The sequence below is a fragment of the Rattus norvegicus genome, chromosome 4, assembly GCF_036323735.1.
Source record: "Rattus norvegicus strain BN/NHsdMcwi chromosome 4, GRCr8, whole genome shotgun sequence".
NCBI lineage: Eukaryota > Metazoa > Chordata > Mammalia > Rodentia > Muridae > Rattus > Rattus norvegicus.
Window position 1 is genome coordinate 175,891,574 of NC_086022.1, and position 15,098 is coordinate 175,906,671.

The window sequence follows — 15,098 nt, forward strand, 5'->3', positions numbered from 1 at the left end:
GAGAACCCAAGTCAGAGATGAGGAAACAAGACAAAAGAAAAAAAGAAAGGTTAACCTCCCCTGCATGATCTCTTTACTGAGGACAGAGAAAGGTGGAAAGGAATGTGACTGGGTTTGAAATACTAAGGGACAGAGCAGAACTTGTGCTAACAGAGAGTTGTGTGTTAAGACTCTGCTCGGTTCTACCGTTTGGGTGCAATCTTATTTTAGCCATCAGCTCAAATAGATCGGTTAAATTATGGCCGTATTCATTTGAAGGCAGCTGAGAAAATACACGCCAATTACTTCCAGTGACCACTGGACTCTAGCTGTATTTTCATTCATTAATGATTAGGATCAGACCTCTGTGAGGAAGGGATGCTGAGCCCTCTCTCTTTCTCTCTCAGTTAACACCTCCTTCAGAGAGGTGCTGTGAGGATTTCTGCCTGTGTGGTAATGGCATTCAGTAGCCTCTTTGGAATTTCCCAGTAGGAAAAAAAAAGGTGTTACAAAAATTCAAAATAAAAAAATGCTACCAATAATAAAGATGTTGATTTTGAAATGTTATATAAAAGCCAGAGACTGGAAATTTAAATTTTGTAATGGAATGCATTAAACCTCGGATCTCTCAGACCCTGGGACTTCATCAAGGGTGGGCCCAGGGAAGACTTGGATGGAGGATGCCTCAGGATGTGGTGGTGGTGAGTCAGTAGGTGGCCCTCTTCCATCCCAAGGTGGTCCTGGGCCAATTCCCAACCTGAAGCTACAGAATGCACTGCTGCGAGAGAACCATCTATTGGACGAGATACAAGATTGAGGTTCTGACCACTTGTGCTCATTAAAAATTCCAGGGCAGTTTTATAAGGTTAGGGGTATATCCTTGTGTTCTATAATCTGGTTCTAGCTGGGTGGCAATATTAGCTTCGTGCTAAGAGCCAGAAAAGGAAGTTATGAGGATCTTGTAGGAAGGTAGGTTACACCTCCGTGGGAGAAATTTATATATATGGACTTAGATTATGATTTTGAGCTTTATGTTTACGAACTAGAGAATTAAAATACCTATTTGAGGGGCTTCAAAAAAAACCTAGGGTGTGAATGTATTTGTATTAAAACATTTCCTCTCACAAAATTCGCTATAGGGTAAGGGTAAACTGAAGGGCCCTTCGGATGCTAATACAGAGATAGGATGTTAATACATGACAGTGAGATAAATGGCTCTTTGCAGGTCTCTCCTGGGCTTCCATTCAGGCCTTTAAACAACTGATATTTGAGATGATGGAATAGTGTATGTGGGGACTGACAACAATACTTTCAATCTAGAATAAGTGGAGGCATTCTCTACCTGCTCCTTCTAGAATTCTCTGTTAGGTGAGCCCTGTAAGTTTGCCTGCAACATTATTTGCATATCGATAACCAAAGTAGTGATATAATACTAACTCTTCATAGTAAATGCCCAAAGTGTCTCACTGTTGGATCCTTAGAAAACTAAGAGAGAAAGAGATATGTATACAGACAGAGACACAGAGACAGAGGCAGAGAGACAGACAGAAACAGAGAGACAAGATGGAGAGGCAGGGAGAGATAGATAGGTAGATAGATAGATAGATAGATAGATAGATAGATAGATAGGTAGGTAGGTAGATAGGTAGATAGATAAACTAATATAAAGATTGAGAACTGAATATCCTCCCACACTCATAGATATGTCCGTGTGACATCTCTCTGTCTTTCTTTCCTACCTCACCTGACTTTCTTACTATCCACACATCCAATTTCTAGATTTGGGGTTAAAAGAAATCCCTGCACCTAAGTTTTGTATGTAATTTGCCATCCCTGTGGAAAGTTACCATGCTTCTGTGGTTTGGGCAGAGTGAAAGGCATGCCTCACAATTTCAGGCAAGAAGACTCTGGATGAGCTAAGAGGTGCTCTCCCTTAGCATCCTGAGCTGGTGGGGGCCAGGTCCAGGACTCTAGATAATGCTGTCTTGTCTGAACTCCATGTTGGGGAGGGGAAATAAATAACCAGCATTATTAACCTCCCTCTCAATCTCTCTCTCTCTCTCTCTCTCTCTCTCTCTCTCTCTGTTAATATTCAAAGATAAATACTAGGTCATTTACAGACATAGATTATATCTTTCTATAGTTCATGGAGGTGATTTTTTTAAATGCTGTATTTTAACACACTTACTCTAATTGTACAGCATCTAATATGTACCATGTATTAATCAGACAGAGCCACAGCTATCTTAGCCCTTTAGAAGCTGATGCTTAGAGACACTACAATAAACAAACCTGGATTCTGTGAGATCAAATGCAGGTATAAGCAAAATTAATCATCAAATAATGGGATGTAGGATGTTCACCGAGAGACAGCCTTTTTAGATTTCTTTAAAGTTGGAACACATATACAATCTAGACTCAAGGAACTTGGAGTTGGGCTGGTCTCGGGCTTGCCTTACATGAAGCGCTGAAAAATCCTGTGTCTATTTTTGTGTGTTAACCAACCAGGACACTTTTGTCTGTGTTCCTAAGCTCCTGTATTTTACCACAAACTATGCGAATGCACGGTGTTTGAAAAGCAAAGAATAAAAGCATTTTTAAATGCTTTCAAGCATTGCTTTTAAAGAAAAACTTGTGCACAATACATGAAATATTAAAGTATGCTTTTAAACATCTAAGACAGCAGGGATGCTGCTCCGTAGATGGGGTTCTCGGTTCTTACTTTATAAATGAAAATAGGAAAGCTATCTTTTCCTGAGATCTATTTTTAAAAATTTTAGGTAGTAGCAATGAACTGTACAATCAGTAACAACATGGAACCCACCGGAGAACGTTGAAGATGCAGTTTCCGGTTCTTTTAGTGTGAGTGTGAACACCCACCGGAACTGAAAGGAAAAGACGCACACACACACACACACACACACACACACACACACATACATACACACACATACATACACACACATACATACACACACATACACACACATACATACACACACATACACACACATACACACACATACACACACATACACACACATACACACACATACACACACACATACACACACATACATACACATACACACATACATACACACACATACATACACACACACACATACATACACACACATACATACACACACATACATACACACACATACACACACATACACACACATACACACACATACACACACACACATACACACACTACTTATTTTCCCTTTTTTTACACTATAGGCCCTTTGGGTATATAGCATGGCTTTCAGCTTGGTGTTTTTGTGGGTTTACTGAGTGTGCAAATGAATGGATCTCTGACTATTTCTCTTGTTTGTGCTTGTCTCCGTTTCTTTTCGTTTGTTCGCTTTACCCTATTCTGATGTGTAAGCTTTTATCTTACCTTGTTTCATTTATATGATATTCCATTATAAACTTTTTTTTTTAAATCAGAGACAGAAAGGGGGTGGGTCTGCATGGGAAGGGAGGTGGGAGGAGTAGAAGGGGGAGTGTAATCAGGGTATGTTATTTGAGAAAAAGGTCTATTTTCAATAAAAGGATAAACAAGAAGAAACAGACAGTGAAAATGAAGAAGAAAACAGAAAACAGTAATTGTTTTTGACTGCTTGTTTTGCATTAGCAAAATTGGACTGGAGTTGGCAGAGTCACGCTGACTGACAAGCAGACATGGGGTTGCATGGGAAAGGGACAATAATCACATTGTTCTGAAAATCAATAAGGTTTCATGAAGATTGCACTGGGCATGCTGGAGGGTAGAGGAATAGTCCTACCTTCTGTCCGACATTGAGAATAAGAAGGATATTGAAGCAAGGCTGGTTCACCTCAGAGAAAGGGAGGCTCCTAAGGTAAACAATCCCCCACTTCCCATTAGCCCTTGAGGCAGATGAATGGACTCTAGTGAAGTACGCTGAGGAAAAATAATCTTTCAACATGCCGTGTTGAGATGGGAAGATATTCACACACAGAGGAATGGAACGAGAGTCACGGTACACACCATCAGCAGTAGTTAGCTCACAACTGGTGTGGGGGAGGAAGGATGACTCTGACACCACTGTGGATCGTGCCATGAGAGAGTAGATGCTGGCAACTCCCCGGTTACCCAGTCTAGCTGAAAGGTGAACTACAGATTCAATGAGAGGCCTTACCTCAAAGAGTAAAGCAGAGAGGAGACTGAACAAGCTACCACGATGTCAGCCTATGGTGTCCACGTACTCTCACAAGGGTGTGCACATCTTGCATACGTGGTACACTCACACACACCTGAAATTCTGAAAAGTTAATAAACTCAAAGTGGACCAGAGGCCTAAATGTCAGAACTAAAAATACAGAACACGTAGGAGGAAACAGGACAAATTTTCACGGCCTGGATTTGGCGATGGATTTTTATAATGATGAAAATACAGTCTCAGGAGAGGGAAAAAAAAAAGATGAAATAGGCTTCGTCAAAATATAGGCAGGACGCTATAGAGGAAGGAAAATGCAAGCCAAACAACAGTAGAAAAGATTTTCAGCCATGGACGCTGAGCGATCGGCAACCAGGGTATACTTGCAGCCAACCATTGGACTGAGAACGGGGTCCCCAATGGAGGAGTTAGAGAAAGGACTGAAGGAGCTGAAGAGGTTTGCATCCCCATAGGAAGAAAAACAATATCAACCAAACAGACCCCCAGAGCTCTCAGGAATTAAACCACAAACCGAAGAGCACACATGGAGGGAACCATGGCTCCAGCCACATATGTAGCAAAGGATGGCCTTGCCCGGCATAAATGGAAGGAAAGACCCTTGGTCCTGTGAAGGCTTGTTGCCCTCATAGAAATAGGGGGAGGGATGATAGGGGGTTTTGGGAGGGGAAACTGGGAAAGGGGATAACATTTGAAATGTAAATAAAGAAAATATCCAGTTTAAACAAAGAACTCCTATAGTATTATATTGGTTTAATGGAAGATTTTTCTGCCCTAAAATTGGATTTACCAATGCACGCTGCACTATGGAGGAATTTTAGAAACGTGCTAAGGGAAATAAGTCAGAGAGAATAGTCACATATTTAATATTTTGTCACTATAAAGGATTAATATCCTAGTAGTTAAATCCATAGAGCTGGAAGTCAGATTAGTAATTGGCTGGGTCTGGGGGCAGTGTGAAGTGAGAAATGTTTGCTAGTGAGCACAGTGTTTGTTTTAGCAGAGATGACCTGGACTTAGACCAGGAATGGCCTCATGACGTTGTGAATGTGCCATCAACAGAGCTGTGTCTGTGTCACAGAGATGAGCTTCATGATGTGTAAGTTGTGTGTGTAGTGTGTGTGTTTGTGCGTGTATATGCTTATGTGTGTATATGTGTATGTGTGTATGTGTTTGTATATGGTTATGTGTATATGTGCATGAGTGTGTTTGTGTGTGAGTGAATGTGTTTGTGTGTGTATATGCTTAAGTATGTATGTGTGTAAGTATGTTTATGTGTGTATATGTGTATGTGTGTATGTGTTTGTATATGGTTATGTGTATATGTGCATGAGTGTGTTTGTGTGTGAGTGAATGTGTTTGTGTGTGTATATGCTTAAGTATGTATGTGTGTAAGTATGTTTATGTGTGTTTGTGTATGAGTGAACCTGTTTTTTGTGTGTATGTGTATGAGTGTGTTTGTGTGTGTGTATGTGCATGTGTGTATTCTGTGTGCATGAATATTTATTTTTATGTGAGTGGGTGTGTCTGTGTGTTTGAGTGTGTCTTTGTATGTGTTTGTGTGTGAGTAAATGTGTGTTTGTATGTGAATGTGTTTGTGTGAGTGTGTGTGTTTGTGTGTGTATGAGTATGTGTTTGTGTGTGTGAGTGTGTGTGTATAATTGTGTGTATGTGAGTGTGTATGTGTTGTATAATTGTGTGTGTGAGTGTGCGTGTGTGTGTATGATTGTGTGCTTGTGGGTGGAAGTGTGTTGTATGATGTGTATGTGAGTATGCACGTCTGTGTTTGTGTATGAATATGTGTGTGTATCATTGTGTATTTGTGTGTGTGTGAGTGTGTGTGTGTGTGTGTGTGTGTGTGTGTGTGGCAGTCAGAGGACATATGTGAATTGGTTCTCTCCTCCCATCACATGGAAATCAAGGATTAAACTAAGGTCTTGAGGCTTGTGTGCTGAGCACCTTTACTGGCTGAGCTATCTTGCCAGCCCTGAATTCCATCTTGTTTAAGAAAGCAAAACAACAACAACAACAGCAACAACAACAACAACAACAACATCAACAAAGATGAGTCATGGGTCCAGAAGCACTTATTGCTTTTGCAGATGACCTAGTTTAGTTCCCAGCACCTACACAGAAGCTCAGAACAACCTTAACTTTAGCTCTATAGGATCTAGTGTTCTCTTCTGACCTCTGCAGGCAGGCGTCTCCATTCATACAGAGCACATAATATCATTGTGTGTATGTGTGTGTGTGTGTGTGTGTGTGTAGTGAGAGTTCTCACCTTTGAAGCTGTAAGAATTTGGTTAGCTGAAAATCAGATTGCGATGCTTCAACTCTCCCACATTATGGCAGATACTGGTGGGAGACAGACGTCTGCTTTCGGTCAGGAGGCTACTGAAGGTCTAGTATATGAGTTAATGGCCAGTTTGAGACCAAGAATCAGATTTGAGTTCTTGTGTTTTTGCTGTTTTACTGGCTTAAGTGAATCTCAGTTCTCCTGTATCTTGGTTTCCTTTTATATGAAGTAATGATAATAATAAAATTGTCGCAGACATCGCATCCTTTGTGAAAATTAATTAGGACTAGAAACGAGATTACCTCTATAGCTGCCAAGCACAATATAGATGTTACACTAAGAAGTTTCCAGAATTCTGAAATATGTTCTTTTTTATGAATGATTTTTTTTGCATCTGCTCTATAATTTCCTTCTAATTTTGAACATGCTTTCTCTGTAGAGTGCCGTGAAGGAAGTGAGCAGTGGGAGATGGGCCACTCAAGAGTACATATTCAGTGAGTGAATTGTGTTCTTTCTTTCTCCCTCCCCTCCATCACTGCTTAATTATACTCCTTTGCCTGCCTTTCTGCATTTCCTCTTACATGAGAAGTTAGTGCAAAGCATCCCATTAACTTTTAGGAGCATGGGTAGACTTCAAATACAAGAGAGAATTAACTGTATAGACCAAAGGTGTCCCCGTGCCCTCAATAGGATGCCTCTTGGCGTCCCATTGTCTCTTGCATAAAAGGAACAGTGTGAATGCCATTAAAACTCTCGAAGATGAAATAATAACCACTTTAAATTTCAGTGTCCCGGAAGGACAAAAGAAGGCACTTATAGGTAACTTTAGCCCACACATTTGTCTCCATAAATATATTCTGGGAAAGGAAAAAAAAATCATTCTTAAGTTTGAACATCCTATTATGGTATGGCGTATTCAAATTACAGGCGGAGAGATGTTCAAACTTAATTGTTTCAGAGAAGAGGACAGAGGGCCAAGCCCCCTTTAAGTCGGGCCTTTGCACACTTACTGCTGACATTTAGAAATTAGGATAATTTAAAGGTTAAGTATCATTGGGCAGAAATCCGGCCAGTCAAACTGAAGTCTTCCCTGCTCACATTTACACTGGGAAACCATCATAGTCATGATGTGTCTGAGATGTGGCAAGCGTCTCAATTACCAGATCCAGGTTTATTTAAATTTACCCTGTGATTGTTGCTAAGGCAGAGAGGAGGATTAATGGTTGAACACAACCATTTAAGCTAGCAATATAAACACCTTCGAGGCCCTTACCAGTACTCGTATAATTTGTCATCTTTCTTTTCTCTTAGTTAGGACAAAGCTAAGTCAAAAGCAAGCTGAGTTCACAAAACAAACAGTCAGTCATTATCTTGGAGACCTCGACAACATACGTACTATTTATATTATTATACGAAAAATCAATTTTCTGAGAATTACAATACTTGCAAATCCAGAGGAAAGAGGTATTGGGGTTATTTTGTTGAACTGGGAGGAGAGAAATCCGAGGTCATATTTACTTAAAATGTAATTTTTTAAAAATTTACTTTATTTATTTATTTATTTATTTATTTATTTATTTATTTATTTGCGCCACAAAGGGAAAGGAGAACATTGTAACAGTTGGAGCAGTATTAGCAAAGCAAGAACGCCAGAGCAGGAAGAGGTGAGAAGGTCAGTGGCTGGAAAGATCTTGGCGGACTTTGTAGCTTGTCCTGGGGCCTTGGGAGTCTGTTGTGCAAGGAGGAACCGTGCATGGTGTTAAGCCGGGGATACACCATCATTCCACTTACATATTTGAACTATCGTTACGGTCTGTAGAAAAAGGAAGGCAAGGCCGGTTGTTACTGAAACTATCTTAGCCCGAGGTAGTACTGCACTTTTCTTTGGTTACTGTGAAAGGGATGCCAAGAGGAGAGACACTCAGGTCACCTCTTAGAAATAGAAGCAAGTGCTTTCGTTGGTAGTCTGGAAGTGTAGGGAGCTAATCAAGGAAGAGTCAAGGGCAACGCGTTCTTTCCAGGCATGAGTGAAGATGGCCGAGAAAGCGAGTGTGTGGGCGGAGGGTGGAGGCGAGGCAGGCAACAGGATGCTAAGGCACCGCCTAGTTTAGCCACTCAGTGTCTGCTCACTGTAAATGCGTGGAGGTCAGAGAAGTGGTAGAGAATAAGCAGAGCCACACAGAGGAGTGAAAGCTGTTAAAATGTTTAGGAGAATATATTTATATCATCTAGCAAAGTGCAAAGGATTTTCACAAAGAGCCAATCAAACTACATTGGCTAGACCTGGCTGAGTGGAGGGCTTTCGACAGTTTCTTCTATTACCTGCGCATGGGCCATCTTTTTCTTGTTAGTTGTGTGGTCGCTTTCCTGAATCAGGAATGGTCACCTGTTTCGAAGGGCAGTATTTATATATGGCTGCTTGAAATCTGTCTTATGTCTGCCTCATTTAGCTCACCTGACTGATAATCACTACTCACCATTCGCGTCCCTCCCTCCCGTCTGCCCCTGCAGCTTTCTGTCTCTAGCAAGAGCATGCGGCTGGTTCTCAAGGCCTTCATTCGAATGCTAAGAGGCTGGACCTTCCTTTTTTAGGGTGGGGCAGCTAACTTTCCGATTGTAATTTTTCTCAAACATGGGAAGAAAGCCAGGTGCCAGGACATGAATGACCATCTCCAATGCCATGGACACACAGACTCAGTGATGACGCTTTGCCATTAGCAAATGACATGTATTTTACTATAACACCTTTGTTGGTAGGATGAACGAGATAGTCACGTGTGGCAATCAGAGACAACTTGGAGGAGAGAGGTCTCTCTTTCTACCTCTATGTGGTTCCTGGGATTGAGCTCAGGTCTACTGAGATCTTACTAGCTCACCTATGACAGCTTTCAAACCATGTCCACTGTCAGTCTCGTAAGAGCTTAGTTTTGCCGTTATTTTTCCTGAAAAAACTAGATAGGTTTGGAGGTAAATGAAGGTGAAGATGGAAATGCTCATCCCCAACTCTGCTTCCACTCCAAACCCCTGCAAGCTTTACGACGTATATCCAGATTTCTGATTTAATGTGCCTTCCCCATGTCAAGAGGCAGCAGGCTTTTCCCTTTCCAGCGTCCCAGGCAGGCTCTGGCAGAAGAATCATGGGTACACTGGAAACTCATGAAAGTGTGTGTGCATGCAAGGGGGCGCTCGGTTTTTCTTCAGCGAAGGCGATGCTACTCCTGTTTCCTTAATTATTAGACAGATGGTGCTGCCACCGCGTTGACTAGCTGCCCAACACATGCTCCTGGGCAGTGGCGCAGCTCTGGACTTGTGACAGAGAGGAGCTGGCTGCCTGGTCACACCCCCCTCCTGTTCCTTTTTGCCGAATGCTTTGTGAGTGCCCGGCTGGGATGGCGGTAGGGCTGTTTCCCATAAAAAGGAATCTACAACCTAAGCCGCATTTTCCCACTGCCCCCATGAATCCATTTTATTTCCTCTGTCTCCTCTTGGCATATTTTATTGCTCTATCTCTACGTACGGAACACAGTGGCGTTTTGAGGCAATTATCCAAGTGCTCCAGGCTATAAACACACTTTAACCTGAAGCACCAAGATAACTGAGACAAAAATCAGTGTGTCATTATTTGTGAGAGACATATGACACCTAGACTGCCACCATTCGAGCTGAGCAAGAGTTGATGTTTCGTATCCCAGGAACACGTCGGCATCATTTGAATCTGCTGGGCAGATTAGGGATTCTTTTGAATGAACTGTCAATGAAGTTACACAGTGGTTTTCCAAGTGCCACGTGCTGTGGTATACGCTCATGCAATCATTAATAATGGAGGGGCTTTGTTCATTGGGGTGTGTTTCACTGGCTCTGCAAAGGGAGCTCAGCAAATAGTGTCATTTACCACATACAAACAGCAACTGTTGCCTAACGATAGTCGTGCACTGGAGTTGGGGAGGGGGGTACACTTTCCCCCCAGTATTCCATGTGTCTTGCAGGCTGTCTTCTAAGTCCCAACACTTTTCCTGCTCCAGCTTTCCAGATCCCGGGGTTGTAGGATCTGGGGGTGCTGCCACTCCCTGATAGACTTTTAAAATTACTTTAAAAATGTTATTTTGTCTTTTTGTTGTTGTTATGTGTGAACATGTGTGAGTGCAGGTACCTGTGGAGTCCAGAAGAGGGCATCAGATCCCCTGGAATGGGACTTAAATGTAGGGGGCTCTGTGCTACCAGATGTGGGTACTGAGAACTCCTAGCGTTCTCTGAAAGATCTGTAGGAGCTCTTCTTTGCTGAGCCATCTCTCAATCCCTTCCTCATTGTCTTTTTGTCTTTTCTCTCTCTCTATTTTCTGCCTGTGTCATTTTTTAAAACTGGCTTTGTGCACTACGTAACTCTGACATTCTCCCATTTTTGAAACACTGAGCCTAGCATGTTCCGGCCTTCAGGATGCCTCAGTGAGTAGCAGGTAACATATTTACCATCTTAAAGACCTTAGCTTGGCCCTCTGGGCCTTGGAAAGGAGAGAGATGACTTCCACGAGTTGTCCTGTGACCTCTCTCTCTCACACACAAATAATTAAAATGTTGCTTTAAAAGATGGGCGTGGTTTCTCTGTTTCAAACAGACCTTCCACGTATGAAAGAGAGGCCCAATATAAAAGAAGCATTGAAATGGGTTTCCAGCTATCCTGGGACACTCTCACCCCCCCCACCCCCCCATTACCCTCCCCCCCCAGGATTTTCTCCTCTTTAATATCCCCAACAGAAGAAGTGTCATATTTCAATAACAGGAGCCATCACACTAGCTGTCATCCCTCAGAGCCATCCACAGACCTCAGCACCAGGGCTGCCACAACCACCCCCACCCCACCCCCTCTCTTTAGCTTGGAGGGCCCGTCTCTAGAAATGGAGTAGTCCAGCCCTGAGCAGTGCCTCCAGTGCCTAAGCCAGCTTTCCTAGGGAGTTTCCTTAAAACCCAGCAGGAAGGGAACTGTGAGCCCCTGCAGAGGGCCCTCTCAGAGTTTTAATCACTCAGTTCCACTGGTTTCTCCCCTGCAAAAACAGCAGCCACCATTCATCAAAAGGCAAGATGATTTTTTTAAATAAAATTAAGAAAACAGCTTCACTTGCCTCCTGTCCCTAGCCAGTTCCCTTACCAGCTCACTGCTCTCCTTCCTCTCTGCTACTGCAGCCTCTCCTCAGGCTGTGTTCCTGGGGGAAACTTGGCAACTTCTGCAATAGGTCCCAGCTGCTTGTGCTTCCTTGCCTGCTTTTCTTTCTTTCTTTCTTTCTTTCTTTCTTTCTTTCTTTCTTTCTTTCTTTCTTTCTTTCTTTCTCTCTCTCTCTCTCTCTCTCTCTCTCTCTCTCTCTTTCTTTCTCTTCCTCCCCTCTCCCCTTCTCTCTTTCTTTCTCCCCTTTCAACCTATTCTTTGCTGTGAACTGGATACAGAGAGTCTGGGAGGCTTCCTACCTCTGCAAAAACAAGGGGTCTGCATCTTAGGGCAGCATGCACGCGCGGTGGTGTGTGTGTGTGTGTGTGTGTGTGTGTGTGTGTGTGTGTGTGTGTGAGAGAGAGAGAGAGAGAGAGAGAGAGAGAGAGAGAGAGAGAGAGGTCTGCCAAGGAGAGGGAGAGAGTGATAAGAGGGAGAGGGGAGGAGAGATAAAGAGGAAAAGTGGGAGAGGGAGAGAAAGAAAGGGGGAAGGGGAGGGGAAGAAAGGGAGAGAGGGGATGGAGGGGGAGAGGGGGAGAGGGGGAGAGGGGGAGAGGGGGAGAGGGGGAGAGGGAGAGAGAGAATGAGAATGAATATGCTGCGGGGTTGGGGGGGCGGGAGGGAAGGGGGAAGGGGAGGTCAGCTGCCTGCGGGCCATGAGGGCCCCGTGATGGCCCGAGCTCACCCAGTGCTCCAGCTTGCCCCAGCATCAGCGGTCCCCGAGCACTGAGCGTTGGGCAAGTGTTAAAATCCCGAAGTAGGAAGAAACCCCGCAGGGCTGAGGGTGGAGCGGCGGACTTTTAAGAGAGAAAGGGAGAGAGAAAAGGAGAGGGGTGGGGATTGAAAATTCCAAGGCTGATCCTCCTAGCTGCCAACTTGAAGAAGTCTTCAGCTCGCACTCTTGAGTTTTCTGCAAGGCTGAAACTTCGCGTAGATCCTGGAGACGTGATTCCGAGACTGGGCTCGAGAAGGGTGCGGACGCGCGAGTGGGACGAGTGGGGGTTTTCTGCAGAGCACTCAGCATGGCAGTGCGGGGCGAGGCCGCCCAAGACTGGGCCAAGCCCGGTCTCCGAGGGCCGAGTCCTGCCCCGGTGGCCAGAGGGGACCACCGCTGTCGTGGCGGGTCCCCTTCATCCCCTCGGGGCTCGGGCTGTTGTTGGCGAGCCCTGGCGTTGCAGCCTCTCCGGCGCTCGCCGCAACTCTCCTCCGCGTTGTGCGCGGGCTCCCTGTCCGTGCTGCTGGCGCTGCTGGTGAGGCTGGTCGGCGGGGAGGTCGGAGGCGAGCTGGAGTCGAGTCAGGAGGCGGCGGCCGAGGAGGAGGAGGAGGAAGGAGCCCGAGGGGGCGTCTTCCCGGGCCCTCGGGGAGGTGCTCCCGGGGGCGGCGCGCAGCTCAGCCCTTGGCTGCAGCCGGCCGCGCTGCTCTTCAGTCTCCTGTGCGCCTTCTTCTGGATGGGCTTGTGCCTGCTGCGCGCCGGGGTGCGCCTGCCTCTGGCCGTCGCGCTGTTGGCCGCCTGCTGCGCCGGGGAAGCGCTGGTGCAGCTCTCCTTGGGCGTGGGGGACGGTCGCCTGCTGTCGCTACCCGCCGCGGGGGTCCTGCTCAGCTGCCTAGGTGGCGCGACATGGCTGGTGCTGAGGCTGAGGCTGGGCGTCCTCATGGTCGCTTTGACTAGCGCCCTCAGGACGGTGGCCCTGGTTTCTCTGGAGAGGTTCAAGGTCGCCTGGAGACCTTACCTGGCATACTTGGCGGCCGTGCTTGGGCTGCTGCTGGCCAGGTACGCCGAGCAGCTCCTGCCGCAGTGCTCCGGGCCGGCTCCGCCCAGGGAGCGGTTTGGGTCCCAGTCGAGCGCGAGGACCAAGGAAGAGATTCCGGGGTGGAAGAGGAGGAGGCGGTCCAGCTCGGTGGTGGCCGGCGAGATGTCCGGCTGCGGTGGCAAGTCTCACCGGAGGACCTCCCTGCCCTGCATACCCAGGGAGCAGGTAGGCTGGGGCTGCGCCTTTGGGGTTGCTCCGGGGAAACTTGAAACAGTCAGAGTTCAGGGAGTAGGGCGCAGGCAACCGGGAAGCCAGCCTGTCAAACAGTAAAACTTTACACTTACTAAGAAAGATTTCTTTTTTCCTCCCGTTCTCGGTCTCTTGGAGTAGTTTACAGCCAGAACAAGAGAAAACAGGAAAAAGTAAGAAAAAAACCACAAACAAACAAACAAACAAACAAACAAAAAACAAACTGAGTGGCTTTACTCGGACTCCCACAGCTGGGTCATGTTTTCAAATCTCTTTCACCTGGTTTTGAGTCTCTGCGCCTCTTGAAACATTTCTGCCTTCCCTGAATTTTTGGAAGTAACTTACTCACTTACTTACTTACTTATTTATTTATTTACTTATTTATTTATTTAGCAAGCTGCTTTCGACACGTGCGTTTTCTGTATTTCTGTGTCCTTTAAAAGATAATGAAAATTTGTTTCATAGTAAGTGCTAGGTAAACATTCACAAACGCTAGTAAAGAACTTTCAGTAGCTAGGCAAGGCATCCTGGACGGCCAGGAGCTGGACTCCTGTTTTTGCACTGACTCTTGTTTGAGAGAGACAGCATCAGATGGCGGCCAGCCTGCTTTTAGATACACTTTGGTTGTCCCACACTACTGTGTTGAACAGTGAACTCAGGTTTTCCACTTGAGGGCTATGTGTGAGCTTTAGAATGGGTCAGAATGGGCCCCAATGCTTCTATAGTTCACTCAGAAAAGTAACCTTTCTCACGAGTGTGTAAATGGAGAGAAATTGAAGAGACATACTCAGGATTTGCAGGAAATATTGATCCAGACTCTCTTTAAGATTGCTGGTGATATGTATCTTTGAGGAAGGGTTGGGGGTGGAATTCTGAGTGGAGTCCGTGCAGCGTGCAGCAGTCTCTCTCGCAGTTCTTATTTGGGGGAGGGGTTGCAAATGTCTTTAGTGCCATGGGAGAGTTACCCTGCATGGTTTAGGAGAAACTTTTCCAGTTTTAAACACAAGCAGCACCCAAGGCCTTTCCTCCTGTTTTCTCCACCACGTTTGACATTTGTTGAAGGGGTTGAATAAGCTGATTCCTGCACTCTAAGTAGAATTTTGCACTTTTTCCATTTAAATTCACAGCTACCCATGATCCCCTTAGGATAACTTTTAGGTTGAAAGTCTATCCCTAGGATATAGTAAGCCTTTTCTTTTCTGGTTATCGCAGAGCTAAGTGTTAGGTATTCCTCAGAATACCATATGGTGTGAGCGGTTGGTTTGTTTCTGAAAGGGAGTTGATTACCCAGATGGATGACTCTTGGACTTTATGTCATGGGCTAGATGACAGCATCACATGCTTGTGTGCACTTTAAAGTAAATGCACCTATTTAATTTTTTTTTGTTTAGCAGAGACAAATATTTCTGAATTTAAAC

The 15,098-nt window shown here is 45.0% G+C and overlaps 1 protein-coding gene across 1 annotated transcript in view; it reads left to right on the forward strand.

Annotated features, from left to right (window-relative positions):
• The first annotated feature begins 12,702 nt into the window (after positions 1 to 12,702).
• Positions 12,703 to 15,098, forward strand: part of Pde3a (phosphodiesterase 3A) — a 266,256-nt gene continuing 263,860 nt past the window's right edge. The window contains exon 1 of the mRNA NM_017337.1: positions 12,703 to 13,656. Within this exon, the coding sequence (NP_059033.1) occupies positions 12,703 to 13,656 (954 nt within the window). The remainder of the gene's footprint in view (positions 13,657 to 15,098) is intronic.